Raw genomic sequence first — 23,400 nt, forward strand, 5'->3', positions numbered from 1 at the left:
GTCAGTGAATTAGCCACCAGCATCTGCAAGCAGACCCATACCACAAATTGGGCAATAAACCTAACGAACAGATGCTTTTGGCATTGAGAGATTGACAAAAAGATTTTTGACATTTGATGTATAGACTATTGACCTATGACATGTGTAACAAGAGGAAATAAGTTTTTGTCATACAGGCATAGCATTCATATTTATCTTTAACTTTGTTGAAAATTTGCAATGGTAGAATTTGGTATTTTATCAAGTATCAGACTGAAATTCTGCTGCGTGCCTAACGAAAATTACAGAAAACCAAATCTCTACTAGGATAGCATGTTTAAGCAAATAAATCAGGTGTTACAAAATTGTAAATGTGAAGTTATCTGCTTGGATGAGTATTTACAATTTTGCATAACTGAATATGTAAATGTTACATCATTCCTTTAAATTAGAGACAAATTTGTTTGGTTTCTTTTATTGGAATTTTACACAAGTAACTGATGGTTGCATAGAAATCCGTTAAAGTATGCATGCTTCTGTAATAGTACTGTATTCTAAAATAGCACAAACCATGTTGCAGCAAATCTAGTGTCCTTAAGGGTGTATGCTACCAGACTGGTTTGTACCGCCTTTGCTAAAGTGTTCCTTGCTAAGATCTGAATTATTAAAAAATGTTTGATTCAAGCGTTCAAAAGAAACAAGAAAAGTAACATAATATAATAACAAACACTTTACATCAAAATGCTGTAACAATATATATAAAAAAAATTCATGTAGAGGTGAACTGGTTTCATGTTTACAATATAGGTCACTTGAGTAAGATATTTGTGTAGAGAAGGCATGGTCAGTTATATCATAGATTATAAGATGTATTTTATTATGAGTAAAACTACAGCTTTTATTTTAAGACTCTGACCACACATTCTATTTATTCTGCAATATTGATTCAGAGGTCAGACTATAGAAACACCAAGAGTTTGTGGTTCTATCTTTGTTTACCTGATTTTGCCATTAGGCTGAGTTTTGTCTGGAGACATATGTCAAAATAATTGATCCACACAGAAAAATAGTTCCAAACTACAATACATTTAACAACAACTTTTTGAATTTTCATAAATATAGCAAATTAAGTCACTTATTTCATCAGAATTTTTTTTTTAATGTAATGTTTAATTAAATCAAAAAGTAATTGTCGCAAATTAATGCACTTGCTAAAATACAGCTGTTTGACATCAGTGCTGAATACAGCAAAAATATATGTAGTAAGTGATTGTGATAATGGCAGCACCATTTGCAGTATATATAATTCATAGAACAAGATTCAAACAAATCCAAAAACAAGACATTAAAGATAGAAAACGACTCCAATAACAAAGTTTAAACAAATTCAGAAGTAAGACATGATAGAGAGGAAACAACGTGCTGAGTTAACAAAAACTCACAATGTTGCTGCTTATAAAGTTTACACAAATGACTTGTAATACATTTATATGAAACAAACTTGTTTTATTTCAAATTAATTAGATAAACTATGACAAAAATGTAAATAAAAATGTTTATGTTAAGGACTAGTAGATTAATGGCTTAAAAATTCAACTTTTAATCAACAAGTGTGGTTATGTTATTTCGATGTTCAGTTTTTCTGCTCACTGTAGAGTTTCAGTGTGTCACAACATCAGGCTGTTACCAAGCATATTGTACCCATTGTGATGCATGTGATACCGTTGCCCCATTTAACAAGGATTCCTGTTTGCCAGTGCCTCTGTTACATTGTCCTGTTAGGTAAGAATATTTGTGGACGTGTGAACTTGGGAACGTCTCTGTTTATGTAGGCTGATGCTATGTACAGATCAATAAACACCGCGACCCTGGGTTTTAAAAGTTTACAACAGGTGATTTGTAAGTGGTGTTTTTTCACTGGGATGCCAGGGAATTCTTTGTTAAATGTCTGTCTGCCTTCAAGAGGAAACATATTGGTCTAGTGTGGCCATATAAACAGTGTAACCATAGTAATGAAGTCATGGATGTTAGGAATTTTCTGGGTCCACATGAAATATTGATGTGAACGTTTTGAGATCTGGGGAGACCTGTGACAAAAGGCGACATTTTTGTAGTCCTACAAACAGATCAATAATAACATGTAGGTAGGGCAGCTATCTACATATTTCTGCCTAAATCTAACTCTGTGTCATCTTAGTAAACTTTCTCATTGAAAACTCATTTCTGGTCGCAACTACCCAACAAGACAGTGACAGCCCTTTTATAGCAAAGCCACTATCATTGTAGCAACTTACAAGAAATTTGGATTAAACAATGGCCTAAGCCACCACCATACTCACAGTCATCTCGGCATACTTGGTAATCACTAGATGACTTTTTGACTTTGATAAAAATGCAATCTTGCTTTGTCATTGAGACTTAAGAATGTTGATATCTTACTGTGTCATGCAGACTTAAGGGTGTATATCTTACTGTGTCATGCAGACTTACGGGTGTATGATATCTTACTGTGCCATGCAGACTGAAGGGTGTATATCTTACTGTGTCATGCATACTTAAGGGTGTATGATATCTTACTGTGCCATGCAGACTTAAGGGTGTATATCTTACTGTGTCATGCAGACTTACGGGTGTATGATATCTTACTGTGCCATGCAGACTTAAGGGTGTATATCTTACTGTGTCATGCATACTTAAGGGTGTATGATATCTTACTGTGCCATGCAGACTTAAGGGTGTATATCTTACTGTGTCATGCAGACTTACGGGTGTATGATATCTTACTGTGCCATGCAGACATAAGGGTATGTGATATCTTAACTGTATCATGTAGACTTATTTAGGGTTATAGCTATCCACTTCACCTGTTGACTGTCCAGATATCTCTCTGGTAGTCTCCAAATTTATTCCAAATAAAAAGAGGCTGAAAACTTTATTTTTCAAATACTATTCAAAATCAAGCATAATACATTAGTCAAAACGCAGCTTACATCATTCTACATCACAAATAACAGGGAGTAATTGTAAGCAGGCAAACTCCAGGAGAACAATTCTACACTGTGTATCTTCTTATTGTTGTTTGACTATGTACTATGTTTAGTAATGTTGTGTGACTTCTCAAGTCCAAAAGGCTCTCTAGCCTGGGGCCAAGCAGAATCCAATTACAGATATTGTAACCTGATTATTCCTTTCCATGTTAGGGCTTCTCAAGGAATTACTACAATAAACTCCAAACTGGAAGGCTCTTATTGATCAGCAACAAGGGCAATAACTCTGTTTATTCTTTCTTTTATATCTGATCTGGCTTGAGATTGAAATAACAAGATTATATATTCTGTTCATAGAAAAACACTTCAGCTCATTCTGTTTGTAATCAAAAGAGTAACCTTTAGGCCAGATTTTGTACATAGGAATTGAAATGAGGACAAGAATTTGACCCAGACAGAGCTATACTCGGCTAACTTTAATCATTCCATGTTTTAGTGAGAAGCCTTTCACAAGTAAAATACAGAAAGCTGTTTCATAAAAAAAACTCTACACACTATCCATTTCCAGGTACCAGCATGGTTGGTAAGAACTTAATCATTATACCAGAGGAGAAGTCAAGTTTTTAATTTTTCTCAGACATGGATCACCGAGGGCTGTCTCTAGCAGTTATATCAGTTGATTTATAGTTTTTTGTCACTCCTACATAAAGAGAAGGCAGTATTCTTGTTAATTGATAATTACTGTTCCTCCCTGTACTATATCAGAACAGAAGTTGAGGATGTTCCAATTTAGAAAATGAATTTGTGTGAATATTGGAAGAATCAGGCTCCTATGTGTGTTGGTAACAGACTCGGTCATTTCTACAGAAAGTCAAAAATCAATGAGAATCCATTTGCTTTTATTTTAAAAAGAACAAGGTAATGTTATAAAACATGATCAAATGTAATTGTGCTCGGTTATTGCTGTATTTCAATAACATTATGATTGTATATTTTTCGTTATATTGGATGAAGAGGAATGTGTTTACAATAACTAATTTTATGGTATAAGATCAATAATTCTTTATACATTTAATAAAAGAATGCCTGTTATTAAAAACTACACCAAAGTTTACCCAGCGTCCAGTACCATCAATGGAAGGCCATAATACATCTTTTACCCTGACTCATTGATTAGTATCAGAGGAAGGTTGAGATACCAAGTGTCTTGTATGTTGTTTCATTAGTATCACTGGAAAGTCATGATACCAAGTGTCTTGTATGTTGTTTCATTAGTATCACTGGAAAGTCATGATACCAAGTGTCTTGTATGTTGTTTCATTAGTATCAGAGGAAGGTTGAGATACCAAGTGTCTTGTATGTTGTTTCATTAGTATCACTGGAAAGTCATGATACCAAGTGTCTTGTATGTTGTTTCATTAGTATCACTGGAAAGTCATGATACCAAGTGTCTTGTATGTTGTTTCATTAGTATCACTGGAAAGTCATGATACCAAGTGTCTTGTATGTTGTTTCATTAGTATCACTGGAAAGTCATGATACCAAGTGTAGACATCAGATCTTGGTCTGTGGGGGTGAGAGGGGAACAAGCTCAGAAGGAAAAACTTTAGTAAAATTTTGAAATCCTACCCTCTGTAGGAATGAATGAATATTGCCTGAAGCATCCCTGCGTGAGGGTAAAACAATCTTCTATAAACATTAGGTCTCTGCCCCCTGGGTCAGGAGGAGCAGGACCTGAAAGGGAAATAGAACTAATTCTTTAAAATCCTACTCTTCTTGTAGGAATGAATGGATATTGCACACATTTTGTGTGAAGCATTGCAGGAGGGACAGCTCTCAATGGGGGAACTCTAAGTTCCTAAAAATCCCTCATCCTTCCAAGGATATTGTCTCAGTTTGGTCTGAAGCAATTTTTATGACTAAAGTGAATCTGACTTCTGTTTGGCCAGAACCCAATAGGTTAATAATTTCAGAAATTGTTTGTCATGTTTGAAATTTTTTGTTAAGTGACTGAAAAGCTGAATTAGCCAAGTGAACGATGCAGGCACCTTGGGCCTCTTGTTATACCTGTTGAATTCTTCATCCTTTCTATTTCTAGCCCACTAAACCTTGCAACTAGTGTGTGATCCAACAGCATGCTGCTGATGTCGAAATATACATATGTAAAGCCATATGTTTTAAATTTTTTGTTATGTCTGTAGATACAGACAGCAGGAGTTTCAGTACGTGTTACCAACAAACAGCTCAGATTAAATGCCTTTATTTTTTTGGCACTGATGCTTTGACATGTTTAGACAAGATTTTATTGATAGAGCTGACTGAGAAGACTCACAGCAGCAGTCCTATATCAGCGTAGGTAAAAATAGAGGTATATATCATCGTAAAGTATGTGTGGGAGAAGAGGTAAAAATTCAACCATATGTTTGTTGTATAACTCAATATTTGGTAACAAGATTCCTAGGATGGTAATAGGTCTCTAAGAGTTATCCCCCATTTCTATCTTTTTATGTTTGCATCTATCAACCATTATTGTCAGACAGAGAAAGAATCCACGTAGGTTCTGTAATCCAAAGATTATCAGAAAGAGAAAAAATCCACGTAGCTTCTGTCATACAAAGATTGTCTGAAAGAGACAGAATCCACGTAGGTTCTGTCATACAAAGATTGTCAGAAAGAGAAAAAATCCACGTAGCTTCTGTCATACAAAGATTGTCTGAAAGAGACAGAATCCACGTAGGTTCTGTCATACAAAGATTGTCAGAAAGAGAAAAAAATCCACGTAGCTTCTGTCATACAAAGATTGTCAGAAAGAGAAAAAATCCACGTAGCTTCTGTCATACAAAGATTGTCTGAAAGAGACAGAATCCACGTAGGTTCTGTCATACAAAGACTGTCAGAAAGAGAAAAAATCCACGTAGCTTCTGTCATACAAAGATTGTCTGAAAGAGACAGAATCCACGTAGGTTCTGTCATACAAAGACTGTCAGAAAGAGAAAAAATCCACGTAGCTTCTGTCATACAAAGATTGTCTGAAAGAGACAGAATCCACGTAGGTTCTGTCATACAAAGACTGTCAGAAAGAGAAAAAATCCACGAAGCTTCTGTCATACAAAGATTGTCTGAAAGAGACAGAATCCACGTAGGTTCTGTCATACAAAGATTGTCAGAAAGAGAAAAACTCCACATAGGTTCTGTCATACAAAGATTGTCAGAAAGAGAAAAAATCCACGTAGCTTCTGTCATACAAAGATTTCAGAAAGAGAAAAACTCCACATAGGTTCTGTCATACAAAGATTGTCAGAAAGAGAAAAACTCCACATAGGTTCTGTCATACAAAGATTGTCTGAAAGAGACAGAATCCAGGTAGGTTCTGTCATACAAAGATTGTCAGAAAGAGAAAAAATCCACGTAGCTTCTGTCATACAAAGATTGTCAGAAAGAGAAAAAATCCACGTAGCTTCTGTCATACAAAGATTGTCAGAAAGAGAAAGAACCCACGTAGGTTCTGTCATACAAAGATTGTCAGAAAGGGAAAGAATCAACGTAGGTTCTGTCATACAAAGATTGTCAGAAAGAGAAAAAATCCACGTAGCTTCTGTCATACAAAGATTGTCAGAAAGAGAAAAAATCCACGTAGCTTCTGTCATACAAAGATTGTCAGAAAGAGAAAGAACCCACGTAGGTTCTGTCATACAAAGATTGTCAGAAAGGGAAAGAATCAACGTAGGTTCTGTCATACAAAGATTGTCAGAAAGAGAAAAAATCCACATAGCTTCTGTCATACAAAGATTGTCAGAAAGAGAAAAAATCCACGTAGCTTCTGTCATACAAAGATTGTCAGAAAGAGAAAAACTCCACATAGGTTCTGTCATACAAAGATTGTCAGAAAGAGAAAAACTCCACATAGGTTCTGTCATACAAAGATTGTCAGAAAGAGAAAAACTCCACATAGGTTCTGTCATACAAAGATTGTCTGAAAGAGACAGAATCCACGTAGGTTCTGTCATACAAAGATTGTCAGAAAGAGAAAAAATCCACGTAGCTTCTGTCATACAAAGATTGTCAGAAAGAGAAAAAATCCACATAGCTTCTGTCATACAAAGATTGTCAGAAAGAGAAAAAATCCACATAGGTTCTGTCATACAAAGATTGTCAGAAAAACAACAAATCCACGTAGGTTGTCATACAAAGATTGTCAGAAAGAGAAATAATCCACGTAGCTTCTGTCATACAAAGATTGTCAGAAAGAGAAAAAATCCACATAGGTTCTATCATACAAAGATTGTCAGAAAGAGAAAGGATACACGTAGGTTCTGTCATATAAAGATTGTCAGAAAGAGAAATACATTGATATAACATCAGTACTTTGATCAGATTTTACAATCTTTAGTAAAATCTTTTGATTTTTCAGTACTTTTTTATTTTAATGAAATCATTCTAATAATGTACTAATGAATAATGAAAATGGTATTTAGATCAATCTGCACCTGTCAACATAAATTCCTCTTATGACATGTTTGACTCTTTACTGACTGTTTGTTGTTTACAGATGCACCGCCTCCCTACCCTGGAGTTGCTCCTGTCCCGCACCCTCATGCCCTTCGTCACTCTGATAGGAAGTTTTCTGCCCCAGTGTTTGGTTCCAGGGACACTGCCCCACCAATGCCGAATGAGAACCGCCTATCACGCTGTGATGAGGTTGAAAATATACCTGAGGTCGTCCAAGAAGAACCGAAAACAGATGACGTACCTCATCCACCCCAATTTCAGAGGTAACAAATCGTATTTTACATCTTCAAGTTTTAGAGTTTGCTTGATTGATCTGACATTTCTTATCAACAAGTTTTATTATTTCAAGCTTTTTCTTACGGTTCCTAAAAATGTCAAGATGAGATTTATGGTATAATTTTGGGTATAGCCTACAGTGTCATATCGTGGATAAATCTAATTTCTAAATGGGATAGGTTTTCTTTTTCTTTAAACAATGATAATGTACTTGAATATCAGAAACACTTTTACAGAAATACTAAAACAAAGATAGAAAGTAATTATGCAATTATTTAGGATTTTCATTCTGTATAAATACCTGTTTCTTAAATACTATAAATACCACAGAGCAATACATAAGAGATATTTATGGCTAAAAGACTTTTACATATCATGTGTAAATAGGCACAGTTAGATTACATATACTCTGTTCTTGGCATTTCCAGGAGTGCTACATCCCCATACATCGAACAAGATCACTTAGAATCTCCGCCACCTCCTCCCCCTCCCTTAGACCCTGAGGAGCTGGCCCTCAGTCCACCATCTTTAAGGTCTACCCCAAATAGGCAGCAGGACCCAGACTCCTCCCAGTCCATCGACGGTCATGGCCCACGGAGCAATGTCAGTGTCCTCTCTTCCTCTCGAACTGAGGATTCAGAAGATGACCCGAAACGAAAGATTAAGGTATTTACAATTCTATATCAAATATCTTATCCATTTAACTATTAATGACGCATATTTTTTTAGAAAAGGATTTCTTAATGTCTTGTTAGAAGTGGATTTTCAACTTTTAACTCACAGTAGTTGTGTAATAGTCATAATTGCTCTTTTTGCATTTTTCTTAATTGCTCAATATGCACTTAAAAAAAAACAACTGAATTGAATGCAGTTGTTAATGACAATTATCTACATTGTATATTCCAATAGCGGCACCCTGCTGACCGGGCCTACTATATAGCTAAGGAGTTACTAATGACTGAACGTACATATCGCAAGGATCTCGAGGTTATCACAGTGGTGAGTAGTTGATAAATATTTGCAGGGATTTCATGGGTCATTTTCTCTGTTGTAAAAGAGTCAGACCATTTCTTGGCTTCTACGTTGATATTGAAAGTCATGTCTGCAGCTATCCTAATGGTCATAGTTTCTTTAGTGAGGTCAAATTATCATGATCACCGTTGTTTTTTTAAAGTCTTGGCCTTTGTAGTGATGTCAAAAGTCATGAAATCTGTAGTTATGTTAAAGGTCATGGACTAATAGTGATGTCAATAGCTTATGACCTGTAGTTTTGGTAAAGGTCTTGACCTCCATAGTGATGTCAAAGATCATGACCTTTACAGTTTTGTTAAAGGTCTTTTCCCAGTAATGATGTTAAGGCTTTTGACTTCTTTAATAATGTTGGAAAGTCGTGACTTACTGTTTAGTAGTGTGTGCAAATGGATGTTGCTGGAGTAATCCAGAATTAACTGTTTCTAAACCTTCTGTATATGATTCTGTGTTTTAGTGGTTCCACAATGCAGTAAGTATGGAGGGAGCCGTGCCTGAACCCACAGAGAACTTATTCTCTACCTTGGAGCCCATCTACCAGTTCCACAGCAAATTCCTCATGGACATTGACCAGAGAATCTCAATGTGGTATGTGTAGTATAAAGGTTACACACTCTCACACAGATACAAGTCACCAAAACATGAGTACAGGTGTATCATTGACCAGAGAATCTCAATGTTGTATGTATAGTATAAAGGTTACACACTCTCACACAGATACAAGTCACCAAAACATGAGGACATGTGTACCATTGACCAGAGAATCTCAATGTTGTATGTATAGTATAAAGGTTACACACTCTCACACAGATACAAGTCACCAAAACATGAGGACATGTGTACCATTGACCAGAGAATCTCAATGTTGTATGTATAGTATAAAGGTTACACACTCTCACACAGATACAAGTCACCAAAACATGAGGACATGTGTATCATTGACCAGAGAATCTCAATGTTGTATGTATAGTATAAAGGTTACACACTCTCACACAGATACAAGTCACCAAAACATGAGGACATGTGTATAGATTCAATCAAACATAATATAAATGAAGAATTAATATTTTATCAAATTTATATAAATATATGTAAATTATTCAATTATGTTGACGAGCACAGTTCGTTCTCAGATGTAAGAATTAAAGGAAAGTCGTGGTAATCAACAAGCTTCCTTTGCCTAATCACCATATTATATGTATAAGGTTTGACGTATTTTGAAATCATCAGCCCTGCCTGGTCATAGGGTTTGATAATAGAATGTTTTAGTGTTGGCCTGGCAAAACCAACGGTTTGTATAGAAAATTGTGTAACACAAAACACAGTAAAATGATATGTGTTCTTTGTAGTTTTAAAACTAATGATATGACTGTTTTACAGGGAAGGTAAATCTAACGCCCATCTTAACGGTGACTACCAGAGGATTGGAGACGTACTAATGAACAACCTCCCCAAGGCTCTGATGGTAAATAGATTTGATTGAAAATCATTTACTCATTAGGAGCAAAATCTAATTTATTTCTCTAGAATACACATATCATTTTAAACATCTTATATCTGTTGATCCAAGGAGAAATAAACGTTGTGAACCTATAACACAATAAAAACAAGAACGGTAGTACATTGGATAAAATACCTAATTGATACCCTACTGGTATTCCTGAGATTAAAACCTTGGAGATATGTTCACAAAAATGGAATTTATATCAAATCTTTTCCTGGAATGATTTATAACACATATATTTCACCTGTGCACAATAGAAAGTTAAAGTAAAAATTTTATGGAAGGGGGTAGGGGGGATGTTGTTTGTTCTTAGTCACTCGGTGCATAAGGGGAGATAACTTAGAATGGTGATACTTGTCTGCTGATAGGCATTAATAGTTGACATAAGACCCATTTAATAAAAAGAATTCAAAACTGGCGATTGTTGCTTTTTGTAAAGGTATATACATGGATATTTATATGTGAACACACCATTTATATAAGAATGATTCCAATGTCCATCACAGTTTTTGTAAGGGCAAAGTTCTGCTTTGTTTCTGTTATCAATCACACCAGATGGAGGTGTTTTATTTAATAGTAGGATGATGATATGTTGTATGCCTCAGAAAAGTAAAAAAAAAAAAAGAAAGAAAAAATGTCATACAGCAAAAATGTGCTATGACTCACTGAAATCATCCAATTTTCTTATAACACTACTCATTACAAAAAACATTATATCCATAATGAGGTATTGAAACCATCAAGGTAGTCAGAAATTATTAAGATAGAGTTCAAATAACAAAGTAGCCTTAAACATCTGCAGATATGTCATTTGAATATGTAGACATAAATATATTTACAAATAAACAATGTTAGTGTAGTTTATAGATGCTGTCTTAGTAGATCTGCCAGTGATATAATGTGCTGTGTTATGGTGTTAAGTGTTATGTTGTGTATTTTCAGGTGTTTTACAAGAATTATTTAGATAAACAAGAGAGTATCTTGACAGAGCTGGAACATGCAGTTAAGAAGCAGAAATCGTTTGAGAAAATGTATAAGGAATTTGAGTCACAGAAAGTCTGTTACCTCCCCTTGAATACATTTATACTTAAACCAGCACAGCGAATACTTCACTATAAACTTCTGCTAGAGCGTAAGTATAAAACGATAGTTTTTGGTGATTGATTGATCTCAATCGGGCATTGATCATTCTAAACCAGACCTCACACACACAGATTTAATTAAAGTCGGTCATTTGTTATATACCAGTGGTTATAACAATGTGGATATAGTTTAAATGTGTTCGGTGTAACATTGAATTGCTAAAGCTGTGTAAACATTTTAACTTTAGAAATTCTGTCATATTTACAGTGATCATGTTTTTTGAGTTTCAATAGTTTGCCAAATTTTCATTTTCACATTTAGCGAACAGTTCACATCTACAACAACAATTGGCTAGACTATTTAAACTAGGAGCATGTGTTACAGTGAATCTACTTTGTAGTAACATATAAATCAATGTTTTTTTCATTTATTTCCAGGCCTAACAAAGCATTACTCGAAGGATCACCAGGACTATACAGACTGTTGTGGTAAGTATATTTAAAAAGTTGTTACAGAGTTGTATATTTTGTTATTGATCAAAACAATTTTATTGTAACTTATTTAGGATTTTGAAAGTTTTCAAAATTTTGGAAAGTTAAAGCATTTCTTTAACTTCTACTTGCAGCTGCTCTGGCCAAGGTGAACTCTTTGGTGTCTGAATATAAAGATAGAATGAGAACACAGGTAGGTGGCTTACCATGGAGACTGGAACTGGAATACTAATTCAGTTTTTATTTGTTTAATTTGATTTTTTCTGCTGCAGCCACGTCCATCTGCCTCTGTGTATCCGTCCACTTTTTTTCTTTAAAAAATTCTTCTCATTACCCAATGGATTAAATGTTTTGGTATTTGGATGGTATGTTCCACGGATGAAGCCCAACAAAATTTTTAAAAAGAAATGACTTTGACCTATATTCAAGGTCACAATGTCAGATTTGTTAAAACCTTTAAATGACTTCTTCTCATGAACTAAAAGGCCCAGAGGTGTGATATTTAGCTGGTATTTTCCTAGGAGAAAGTTCAACAAAGTTTGTGAAAAAAGAATTATCCTGACTTATATTCAAAGTCACAGGGGTCAAATTTATTAAAACTTTAAAAAGACTTCTTCTTATGAACTAAAAAGTCCAGAAGCATTGGCCTACATAACATCTGGTGAAGTTCCCAGGTGCATGGTGCGATGCTCTTTAGCTGTGGCAGTTTATGTATCTTTTTAAGCTGAGAGACAGACCATTCTGTGCGGTTGTCCTCAGGCAAGATACTGTACCTTAATTGCATTGGATGGCATACCATAGGCCTCATGTATGTTGTTTATCAAGTTAACCACCTTCTACTACAAGGAAACCTTGCCTTAAGATGGCCCTGGCTGTTCATGGGTCAATAAACCAGCAACAAACCTGCACACATTGCTGTGATCAGTAGTTCTGATAATGCTAGTAGTAAGACAACTTGTGAATGTCTTTATCTGATTGTTTTGATGTTAGTGTGTGCACTTGTCATTTTAATTCAGTTAACTTGTAAATTGTCCTTTATTTATTTTTCAGGAGAATTTACAGAAGTTGATGGAGATACAGAGAGACCTAGTTGGTCTAGATACACTTGTTCATGTAGACAGGGTAGGTACTGTACACTCAGATATCACTGATGTAATGTCAGATTCAAAATTAGATACACTTGTTCATGTACACAAGGTAGGTACTGTACATTCAGATATCACTGATGTAATGTCAGATTCAAAATTAAATACACTTGTTCATGTACACAAGGTAGGTACTGTACATTCAGATATCACTGATGTAATGTCAGATTCAAAATTAGATACACTTGTTCATGTACACAAGGTAGGTACTGTACATTCAGATATCACTGATGTAATGTCAGATTCAAAATTAGATACACTTGTTCATGTACACAAGGTAGGTACTGTACATTCAGATATCACTGATGTAATGTCAGATTCAAAATTAGATACACTTGTTCATGTACACAAGGTAGGTACTGTACATTCAGATATCACTGATGTAATGTCAGATTCAAAATTAGATACACTTGTTCATGTACACAAGGTAGGTACTGTACATTCAGATATCACTGATGTAATGTCAGATTCAAAATTAGATACACTTGTTCATGTACACAAGGTAGGTACTGTACATTCAGATATCACTGATGTAATGTCAGATTCAAAATTAAATACACTTGTTCATGTACACAAGGTAGGTACTGTACATTCAGATATCACTGATGTAATGTCAGATTCAAAATTTCGGTAAAAAGATTCTAGTTGAATGTACTCTTTTTATGTGGATGTAACAAGCAGGATTATCATCTATTTTCAGACGTTCATTCGTGAAGGATGCCTCCAAAAATTTTCGAGAAAGGGATACCAGCAAAGAATGTTTTTCTTGGTGAGTAGATTGAAGTTCACATGTTGCCTTTCCTTCTGTTTGCATAACAGTTTCACACATTTCATCCAGTTAGAATATTCATAATTTGCTGATAAAATGTATGTACTGTCTGTTTTAGCAATAACAATAAAACCTAACTCTGCCTTTATACAGTTTTCAGATTTACTGGTTTATACCAGTCGTACAACCACACATCTACTACAGTTCAAAGTTCACGGCCAGCTTCCTCTCCGAGGCATGATAGTAAGTAATTTAAAAAATTGTTGGGGGTGGGGGGAAGAATTCAATATTGTTTTATTTCTGATTGTTATGGAAAAAAATTTTGGTAAGAGAGTCTTATCTGATGGAGAATGTACAATGTTCAGATAAAAGCTTTCTCATAACTCCAAATTGTCTTTCATTACCTATTAATGATTAATGAGCGTTAAGGCTCAAGATGATCAGTCAACCATTGGAAAAGCTTCAGAGTCTTCAACAACGTGTATCAGCTTTGATATCCTGAGTTACGATCTTTCTGTTTACAGGTAGAGGAGTCCGATCATGCTAAGATGGCAGTGGCCAACAGCTTTGCAATATATGGTGGCAACAAATGTATTTTAGTGGCAGCTAGGTAATTATCAGAGAGAACAAAACTATTTTCAGAATTTACGGAGAGATCTGTTAGAAATGTAGTTTCATAAATGTTCTGAAGAAAGATAAGTAGAAAGACACTGGTATAAAACATTATGATACACTTTTTGTACTATAACATCTGAAAAAAGAAAGAAAAACAAGAAAACTTCTCTGTATACTCTCTGGTTTTTCTGTTATTATCATGTTTTTGATATGTGTGTTTTAGTTCTCAAGAAGAAAAAGATAAATGGATAGAGGATCTCAATGAAGCTATTATCCAAGCCAAAAACAGGAATGATGATAAACTCAAGTATTCTAGTCTAAAATCCTCCACAAGTAAGTACAGGTGGTGGCACAGTGTACTCCATGTATTTCTTCCTGAGATGTATTTATCTGGTAATAAGTCTATTGCTATTCAGATGAATTATAAATGTATTACTATCATTATCCTGTTATTAGTAAACCCCCTTCCTCCCTGGGATTATTGCTTGATGAATGTGTTGATAGATTTAGGTCTATCCATTGATCAATATCTGACCTTTCTTTGTTATAAATAAAGTTTATTCTGTTTTGTTAAAAAGATCTTGCTGTATTATAAATCCCATTTACCAACAGAACTAATATTATTTGCAACATTTCCACAGGTTCTTCAGAAAATGTGGAAGGTGAAGGTCAGAGTGGAGAGGTCAATGGGTCACCGCCTGAGAAACAGATCCAGCACCGTGCTAACACTACAATGCATGTGTGCTGGCATAGAAACACAAGTGTTAGCATGCGAGACCACGACAAGGCAGTCAAGGTATGGAGAGGCATTAGTTATTGTTTCCTCATCTTAATATACTGCAGAGGATATAGTATCTTACTGCTACTACAAAAATATTACGGTCTGGAAGTTACCAAACAGATGTTACAGCATGCTTTAGGAAAGATTATAGTCACTGTTACTATAAATAGAATTAGTTCTTGATATTTTGAGACAACACAAGTTCATCGATGAAGTAGTGGGAGTAACATGTTTACTGGGCCCTTTAGAGTTAGAAACACATTCAGTTGTACTGTATCATGATAGTAACCCAAGTTCTATCTGTCCCTATTATTTTGCAAATTTTCAGAATTTTCAGACTTTAAAGAAAAATGCTCTCTCAGTTCAGAATAAGTGGATTTTTAATACCTGTACTTCAATAGGATTTGTGGGATGATTAATGTGGCAAATATGAAAAATAGCCATATTAGTAAAGTCAAAAAAAGGGAAATGCTTTACATGGCAGTTATTTAGTGTATTGATGCTGCTGAGAATGTGTTGATTCTGCTGAGAATGTGTTGATGATACTGAGAATGTGTTGATGCTGCTGAGAATGTGTTGATGCTGAATTTGTATTCCTTTGTTTGGACTTTTATTTTAATATTTGTTCTTTTGCATTTCAGAATCAGCTGAGTGGTTACCTGTTGAGAAAGTTCAAAAACAGCAATGGCTGGCAGAAACTCTGGGTCGTGTTCACAAACTTTTGTCTATTTTTCTACAAAACTTATCAGGTAAATATATTTAAGGATGTTTTGCATCTCTTGGTAGTTTATTCAGTGACTGGCTGATGTAAACACGTCTGAGATGTCGATGATGGAGACTTCTATAACCAATCTCCAAATAGTTTACCGTGTATCTAGATTTAAGTTGTCAATGGTGCTAAAGGCTCATCAGGTAAAAACTGGCCTAAACACCAAATATCTTACTGAGTAAATTATTAATATATCACCTTTATTACAGGACAATTCAATATCATTTGTCGACACAATTTGGCATATTACCTGGAATGAATGAACTTATTACCCGTACTGATATTTGGTGTGTAGTTTTCTGAGATTAAGGGTTACCAAGTTTTTTTCAAATGCATGACCTTGACCTACTTGCAAGGTCGCAAAGACTGTAGAGGTTGAAATACAAATGTATGTATAAGATACTGCCGATATAGGAAGAATAAAATGATTATGTTAATTATTTGTTACATTTTCCCCACCAGGATGATTTTCCACTGGCCAGCTTGCCATTGCTAGGTTACGCCGTCAACACTCCAGAAGAAGAGGATGGTATTCATAAAGACCATGTCTTCAAACTTCAGTTCAAAAACCATGTATACTTCTTCAGGGCAGAGAGCGAGTATACTTTTGAGAGGTGGGTTTTAGATTTGATAAGGAAATGTTGTATCGTACTTAAGAGAAAAAAGAGAAAAACACACATAAGAAAGGGGTTTGGCCGCCAAAGTTTTTTTGAGATTTGACTCTATATGGAAGATGCATTAAAATCATTTTATGAGAGAATGATCGGTTTAAAACCAAGCAGGTACTGTACGTACAATATTAGTGTAGAATTTTTATACAGTAATGAGAGTAAAGAAATAAAGACCTCTGCTAATTAAGGTTTCTGTTCTCTATAGTACTCAAACAGAGGAGGAGTCTTTCTTGATCTGTGTAATAGCTTTGTTTATATAAAAAAAATTGCATCAGTTTCAATGTTAACTTGTTGTTTTACAATGTGTCAGGTACTAGATGTAGTTTATGTGTGTTTATTTTTAGATGGATGGAGGTAATTAACCATGCAACAAACAGCTCTCGTCGCGTCCGACTTTTCAGTAGGATGGATAGCAACCAATTATCATAGCATCTACCAGTGGTGGCCAATGAAAACTTTGTGTCTGCCAGTCGCCTACCAACACCAGCCAATCAAAATCTCTGTCAGTCACTGTAACACCTAGCCAAGTCTGCCTCGTCACACAGCCCACATGGAGAGGACAGGGATTATTCTACTTTACTGTTAATTAACATAATGTGATATTCAGAAACATTTAACGATGTAAACTGTCAAGTTTTTATTTAGGAAATTAAGTACGGTCGTAATCAAGATATTAACATGTGGCATTATGGGAAATTTTCTAGATAATCCTGAAGTGAATGGGACATAATGACAGTATTTGACTATGTGGTGTAAAAAACACCTACCAGTGTTTTGTGTTGTAAGCTGGCCAGGCTTTGTTGCTATACTGATGGCTATGGTACGACTATTTTTTAATAATTGTGTAGAAAATTTGTTGTGTCTGAAATCAGTCTTGATTCTTTGGGAGACATATTGAATGACTGATTCTAAATGAAACACATGTTCTTTAATCAGTATATCATCCGTATAATTTATGGTGTACGTCTTTTTAACAAAATAGAATATGATTTATAAGGGAAATATTTTTAATGTTATGAATTTTAATTATTATAAGTTATATGTTTATTAATATATGAGATATGTTATCAAATTATTCATTCTTAATCAAATTATTATCCAAAATTTCAATCTGAAGTTAAGAAAAATATCTCAGTGTGGTTGATAATGTTACTTACAATCCAGAATTGAGGTGCGGAGGTGGTTGTTTGAACGATTAGCACATTTTAGTTGTCCAACATTAATGTCAGAAATGGTTGGGGTACTGGCAGTGATGCAATACCAAACCCTTTGAAATGTTTTTGATTCTCCAAAACCTTAAAATTGCCTTGATGGAATTAATTAAAGACCTACAGTTTACATCAGAAATTTTGAATACTCAAATTATGTGTAAACTGGAGATTGTTGTTTTAAGAAATGCATTTAAAAATACATGTACGCAGTAGGATGTCTTGTCATCGTTTCAATATAACGATATATATATTCAAATCATGCTAAAATCTGAAAAATTACCCAAGAACCACAAAGAGCTTTGAAAGTGCTTGAAATATATTTTCAGTCTTTGGGGGAAGTGGAAACAATTGTAAAAAATATGGGAATAGCACAGATTGTTAGGATTCAACACTAGAAAAAAACATGGTATATCAAGCAATGCAGGAATTTTATTGAAGACGAAATAATCACCTCTTCCTGAACTATGCATAATATTTGAATGATAAATACTAGGTATTTACATAATTATTTAGCTGTATGTATAGGTAGATAAGTGTGTGTATAGTACATAGGCAGGTTTAGTTCAATCGGCTCCCAGCTCTCTGTGTTGTTCTTTAAATTGGTTTTTGATTAGACTTAACTATAGGCAAAATAATGTGTAACTAATAAAGAAAACTGAATTAGTTAAGTTAGTGATTTGATACGAGGGATTTCAGATAATTGTGATCCTGTTTTTACGGAGCAGTCACAGAAAAAGCACTTATTTTTGTATCAACGGTCAGCCAAATATACTGTCATTATGTACATATTTTAGTGGCACTCTTATTTTAGCACTTTTCAGGATTTAATGTTTTGTTAGACAATGATTACACTGATACAAGTTTCTTCACATTGTTTACTGTTACATACATTATTGTCATTTACAACTTTGCTGATATGATTAAAAACATTTTTCTCTGTACAATAAAAGACAAGTGTCTAACGTCATGAACACATTCATTCTGCCTCAGTTTGAGATTAAAATCTCAAGGTACTACATCGAAAGGCATTGTCACTGTGTTGGTGATTTTGAAACTCAATTATTTTTGTAAAGCTGAGGTAAGGGCAGAATTTCATACAGGCCTACAGATATGGCCTTCGTTTGAGGAATTGTAAAATGATTATAAGTCTGTTCAAAATACTGATTCTTGTCTAAACAGTTAAGAATTTATATACATTTCATGTTACATCTTGAATTTAACATTCTCAACATCACATTTAACAGCAGTCATCACTCCTGTAGGCTAAATTGTATACACTATTTATCCATACTCATGTTGAAGTCTCATACACCTGTAAAACACAGACCTTAACTTCTCGAGGTATGAAATTTCTTGCTAATGGTGTCAAGTTTGGAGAAATAGATTGATAGTCTGGTTTTGTGTCGAGTTACAACAGAGAATACCTTTCAGGTACAGTTAGTGAAGTGAAAGCACAAATGTACAGAAGCATTATGGGTTTACATACCTCTATGTAGCATAATTGTTCCACCATGCATATCAGTTTTTACAAGCACAAGTCACAATGATATATACTTTTGTATAATAGGGCTAATTTTATTGGGGGTGTGTACAGTATGATATTTCAATGTGTTTAGATAATTGATTTGTAATATCGCACTAGTCATAATTTTTTTACCAAATTAATGTATACTTAAGATGTTTATTTTATAGTATTGCTAATAGATCATCACAATCATTGTTGAACAAAGGTAAATCTGCTGGGTTACCGACACCAAAGAATATCACAAAGCCTGTTATATACTTCAGTATATGCTTCTTCACAAGGAAGTCACAGCAGTCTGGTTATGTTTGTAGCAACTGGAGGAAACGTTGCTGTTTATTGCATTTATATCATTGTTCTCATAATTCTTAATTGATGATAATTACTTTTCCCCATTGGAAATATGATTTGTAGGGAAAATGTTGACTCAAGTATTCAGCTATGGTATATAGAAAGAAAAAAAAATCAAAGTAAATGTAAAAACTTCTAGGTCACTCTTTTTGATGCTTAGGAAGGGAGAGCCTTGGCACCAACATGGGGAAAACACTTTTTTTTTTAAATACTTCAACTCGGTATATATATCCAGGAGCCAATATAGTAAGACTTCTTATTTCTGCTTCTAACTTTAATCATCAATATACTTTTGTTCTGTACTTCACTCTTTGTATTAGAGTTCAACAGTACAGCCTTAGTCATGACTTTTAACGGGAGGTTTTATGTTTGCCAAATAACACCGTCATTCTGGGTCATTAAAATGTTTGTATTACTTTATAGAACAAGCAGTGATATGATACTTTTCTTGATGTTTGAAAAAACAATGTTTTTCAAATCAAACAAATAATATTATCATAACTAAGGGACAAGTAAAGGAAAGAAGACAACAAATTCTGAACAATCATGTTTTCATTTGGGTTTTTGATAGTGGTTGTGTTTCGTGTGATATGGAATATTTTTGAATTATTTCTCCTGTTGTCTGTTGCAATTTACAGATGGTGTTGACATCCATAAAAGTATATATACATAAATCTGGCTATTATACACCACTACAAGAAAATATGAATTGACAGAGTAGCTGTGTTTAGTGATTTAAATTTTAAAGTTAGTCACTTATTTTGACAACAAAAAGTGCTTAATTTTTTCATTTTAAGAGTATAGAAATTATTCATTATACACGTAAACCCTTGACAAATGGGGAAATGCAGTATGTGGGCCAAGTTCACCTTGTTCTTGTAATATTCAGAAATGGTATAGAATGTGTAATGATCACCTCCCTAGTTCTCTCTGGTTCAATCAGATATTGATGTTATTATATATTTTACTGCATTGTATTGTTATATAAAGTGTACACAAGTTTTGTTGTATTGTAGAAATTGACTAAAAACATATTATGTACAGTACTAAACATGTATATATTATTTTTAAACAATTTTAATGGGAAACATTTGTACATTGTAAATTATTGTTTACTATGTATTCTTAAGTACCAATTCCTTTTGTTCAGACTGGCTTTTTGAGTCTACATTATTAAGATTGGCTTTTTCGTTTTATTGCTTCTATAATTTGCATATTTATTGTTTCCTATCAATGTGCAAGATATTTTTATCATGATTATCTCCCCTTGACTCCATGATCCAGTGAAGGTGGTAATTTGTTGTTGAAATCTGTGGTGTTCAAACTTTATGCAAATGTGTACAGTGTTTCATTGTGTGTCCTCATGTACTTAATAACCCTCAATGAATATAAACAAACCTGTTTATATTATTCTAGTGTGTGAATGTGTCTGCCATGGAGAATTCTGCACTATGATATGAAGGATGTAATCAGATAATACAATAAGGAGTGGGCTTTTTTTTGGACATTCATATTCAAAATAAAAACAACAAATGCTTTGCGTGTGGAAAAATTTAAAAAATATATGTTGAATTCCAGAGCTTATGTATTGGTAAGATTTTTTAGAGGTGTTTTGTTTGGAAATATATTACAGGCTGAATGAAAACAATAAAATTCTTTCTGATGGCAAGTGAGTAATGCTTATTACACAATGAAACTTTTGTACAATCTTATTCATATATGTATTTTATACTTTATCACATTTATCTGTGTGATTTGGAACACAAAACTAAGATAATTACACGTTTCAAAATTTTACAAAAGTATTTAACAAAGATTTTTAAGATTCCTATTAAAATTTATTGACATATTTTTATCTTTAGGCTTTATTTACACCAATAAGACACATCATAATTGTATATAGATCTTTCACTTTGATGTGATAGAATCAAGTAATGAGTTTTGATAACATGTTTAAAAAGATTTTTTTTTACATTAATTCATCAGAGGGGCACTTAGCTACCTCCACATTAAATTTGATGGATTGGGTGTTATATTATTTGTCACAAGGAGCTCAACCATTCCAGAACTTTTAATTGTGTGTCAATACCTGAAATTGCTTTCCCAATGTGAACCATTGATTTCAAGACAACAGACTAGAGGGCAAAGATATTCATGAGATTGATGTTTGCATCTTTGTAATTATAATGGAGCTATAGACCAACCAGAACAAATTATATCTAGGTCATAGATTAAGGAGTTACTTCCCCTTATTATACAGATTGACAGAGTTACTTCCCCTTATACAGATATTGATGGAGTTACTTCCCCTTAACATTGGTGCTGACTTTGTAACATTATTATTATATAACCATTTGTATTTCCCCCCATGTAACTCTTTTTAAAATAATTCCCACTATCATCATATGTATGTGTCACAGTTAAATAAACCTATCGGATATTGGTATACTGACAGAGCTGTCTATCAACAATCACCAGTTACTACTGTATTATCATTTATTTTCTTGGAGAATTTTGTTTTTCTTGTTAATTGGCGATTCTTAATTCATAAATCTATACATCAGCAAAATGGTAAACAGTTAGAAATTGGTATTAATTTTAGTACTAGTGGATTTTGTGAACAAGATTCATCCATGAAATCAGCTGCTAGTTAAAATGCTTGGAAACAGATGTTTGTTAGAATGGATGTATGGGTAATATAGAATTTAAACTGATACAGTATAATCTGTCAAAACAGTATTCATACCATGCTTAGGTTATACAGTTTACATCACAGTCTATTGTTATAATACAACAATCAATACAGGAACAATTCCGTGCACTTTTCTTAATACTTAACCTTTTGAGGTTAAATTTCAAATCTTAATTAGTATGTTGATCTTGACAGCTGTGATAATGATCAGATAATGAAAAGTTCTTACGGGATAATGATCAATAAACCTGATGTAATGGTCATTTGTAATTTTAAAGAATAATTATCTGCTCCTCAATATTTTCATCTTTTCAGCTAAAACAAATTTCATATTATGCATTATAAAGATGCCAGTGGCTATTATGTATTCATTCTTAAACTAGTTCTTGGAATGTTTTGGTTAAACTTACCGAAAAGTTTTGTTTTGTTTTGGGTTTTTTTTTTATTGAGAAAACATTAACTTTCTATGAATATTGAACACAGTCAGTCTTTTATACAATTAAGTATAAGAAATCTTGTCCAATTTTAACCAATAATCCATTATTGATTTGTAAGTGATTTCCCATCACAGCTTGGACTGATAATGTTCCAAAGGTTCCACTCAATACTTACAAATCATTAGCTATCAATATTTCCCAATTTGTGTTGTGTATTTTCCTTTCATTTCAGTACATGTGAATGGTTAAAGTGAATGAAAAAATCCAGACTGACAAGGTTCCCTTTTACAGTCATTATTCTACAAGATTTCCCATCAATGTCTGGTGTACATATTTTGTGTATTAATTGTACAGTGCATATCTACACAGTACACTTAGAACTAGTACAAACCACCTCTAGTGTAAATTAATGAATTTGGTACACCTCTAGACTTATGTATATTAGTGTACAGATTTTGTACACCTCTGCTTCCATTCTACACAATGTACATGCATCATTATCATTTGTATTCATGCCATATCAGAAACAAAGGTGTAGAAATAAAGAAAATCCATCAAATATAAACCATTGTGCGAGTT

At 33.9% G+C, this 23,400-nt stretch overlaps 1 protein-coding gene across 1 annotated transcript in view; it reads left to right on the plus strand.

Moving 5' to 3' along the window:
* Positions 1-23,386, plus strand: part of LOC132562642 (FERM, ARHGEF and pleckstrin domain-containing protein 2-like) — a 97,292-nt gene extending 73,906 nt beyond the window's left edge. Inside the window, exons 13-29 of the mRNA XM_060227396.1 lie at positions 7,516-7,738; positions 8,180-8,417; positions 8,661-8,750; positions 9,238-9,368; positions 10,161-10,245; positions 11,227-11,416; positions 11,805-11,855; positions 11,993-12,051; positions 12,909-12,980; positions 13,704-13,772; positions 13,926-14,015; positions 14,297-14,382; positions 14,611-14,720; positions 15,029-15,183; positions 15,810-15,917; positions 16,400-16,551; positions 16,953-23,386. Coding sequence (XP_060083379.1) covers positions 7,516-7,738; positions 8,180-8,417; positions 8,661-8,750; positions 9,238-9,368; positions 10,161-10,245; positions 11,227-11,416; positions 11,805-11,855; positions 11,993-12,051; positions 12,909-12,980; positions 13,704-13,772; positions 13,926-14,015; positions 14,297-14,382; positions 14,611-14,720; positions 15,029-15,183; positions 15,810-15,917; positions 16,400-16,551; positions 16,953-17,037 — 1,994 coding nt within the window. The 3' untranslated portion in view covers positions 17,038-23,386. The remainder of the gene's footprint in view (positions 1-7,515; positions 7,739-8,179; positions 8,418-8,660; positions 8,751-9,237; positions 9,369-10,160; positions 10,246-11,226; positions 11,417-11,804; positions 11,856-11,992; positions 12,052-12,908; positions 12,981-13,703; positions 13,773-13,925; positions 14,016-14,296; positions 14,383-14,610; positions 14,721-15,028; positions 15,184-15,809; positions 15,918-16,399; positions 16,552-16,952) is intronic.
* Positions 23,387-23,400: the final 14 nt, after the last annotated feature.

This window comes from Ylistrum balloti, unplaced genomic scaffold, assembly GCF_031769215.1.
Source record: "Ylistrum balloti isolate Yb309-2 unplaced genomic scaffold, AGI_CSIRO_Ybal_v1 Utg371468, whole genome shotgun sequence".
NCBI lineage: Eukaryota > Metazoa > Mollusca > Bivalvia > Pectinida > Pectinidae > Ylistrum > Ylistrum balloti.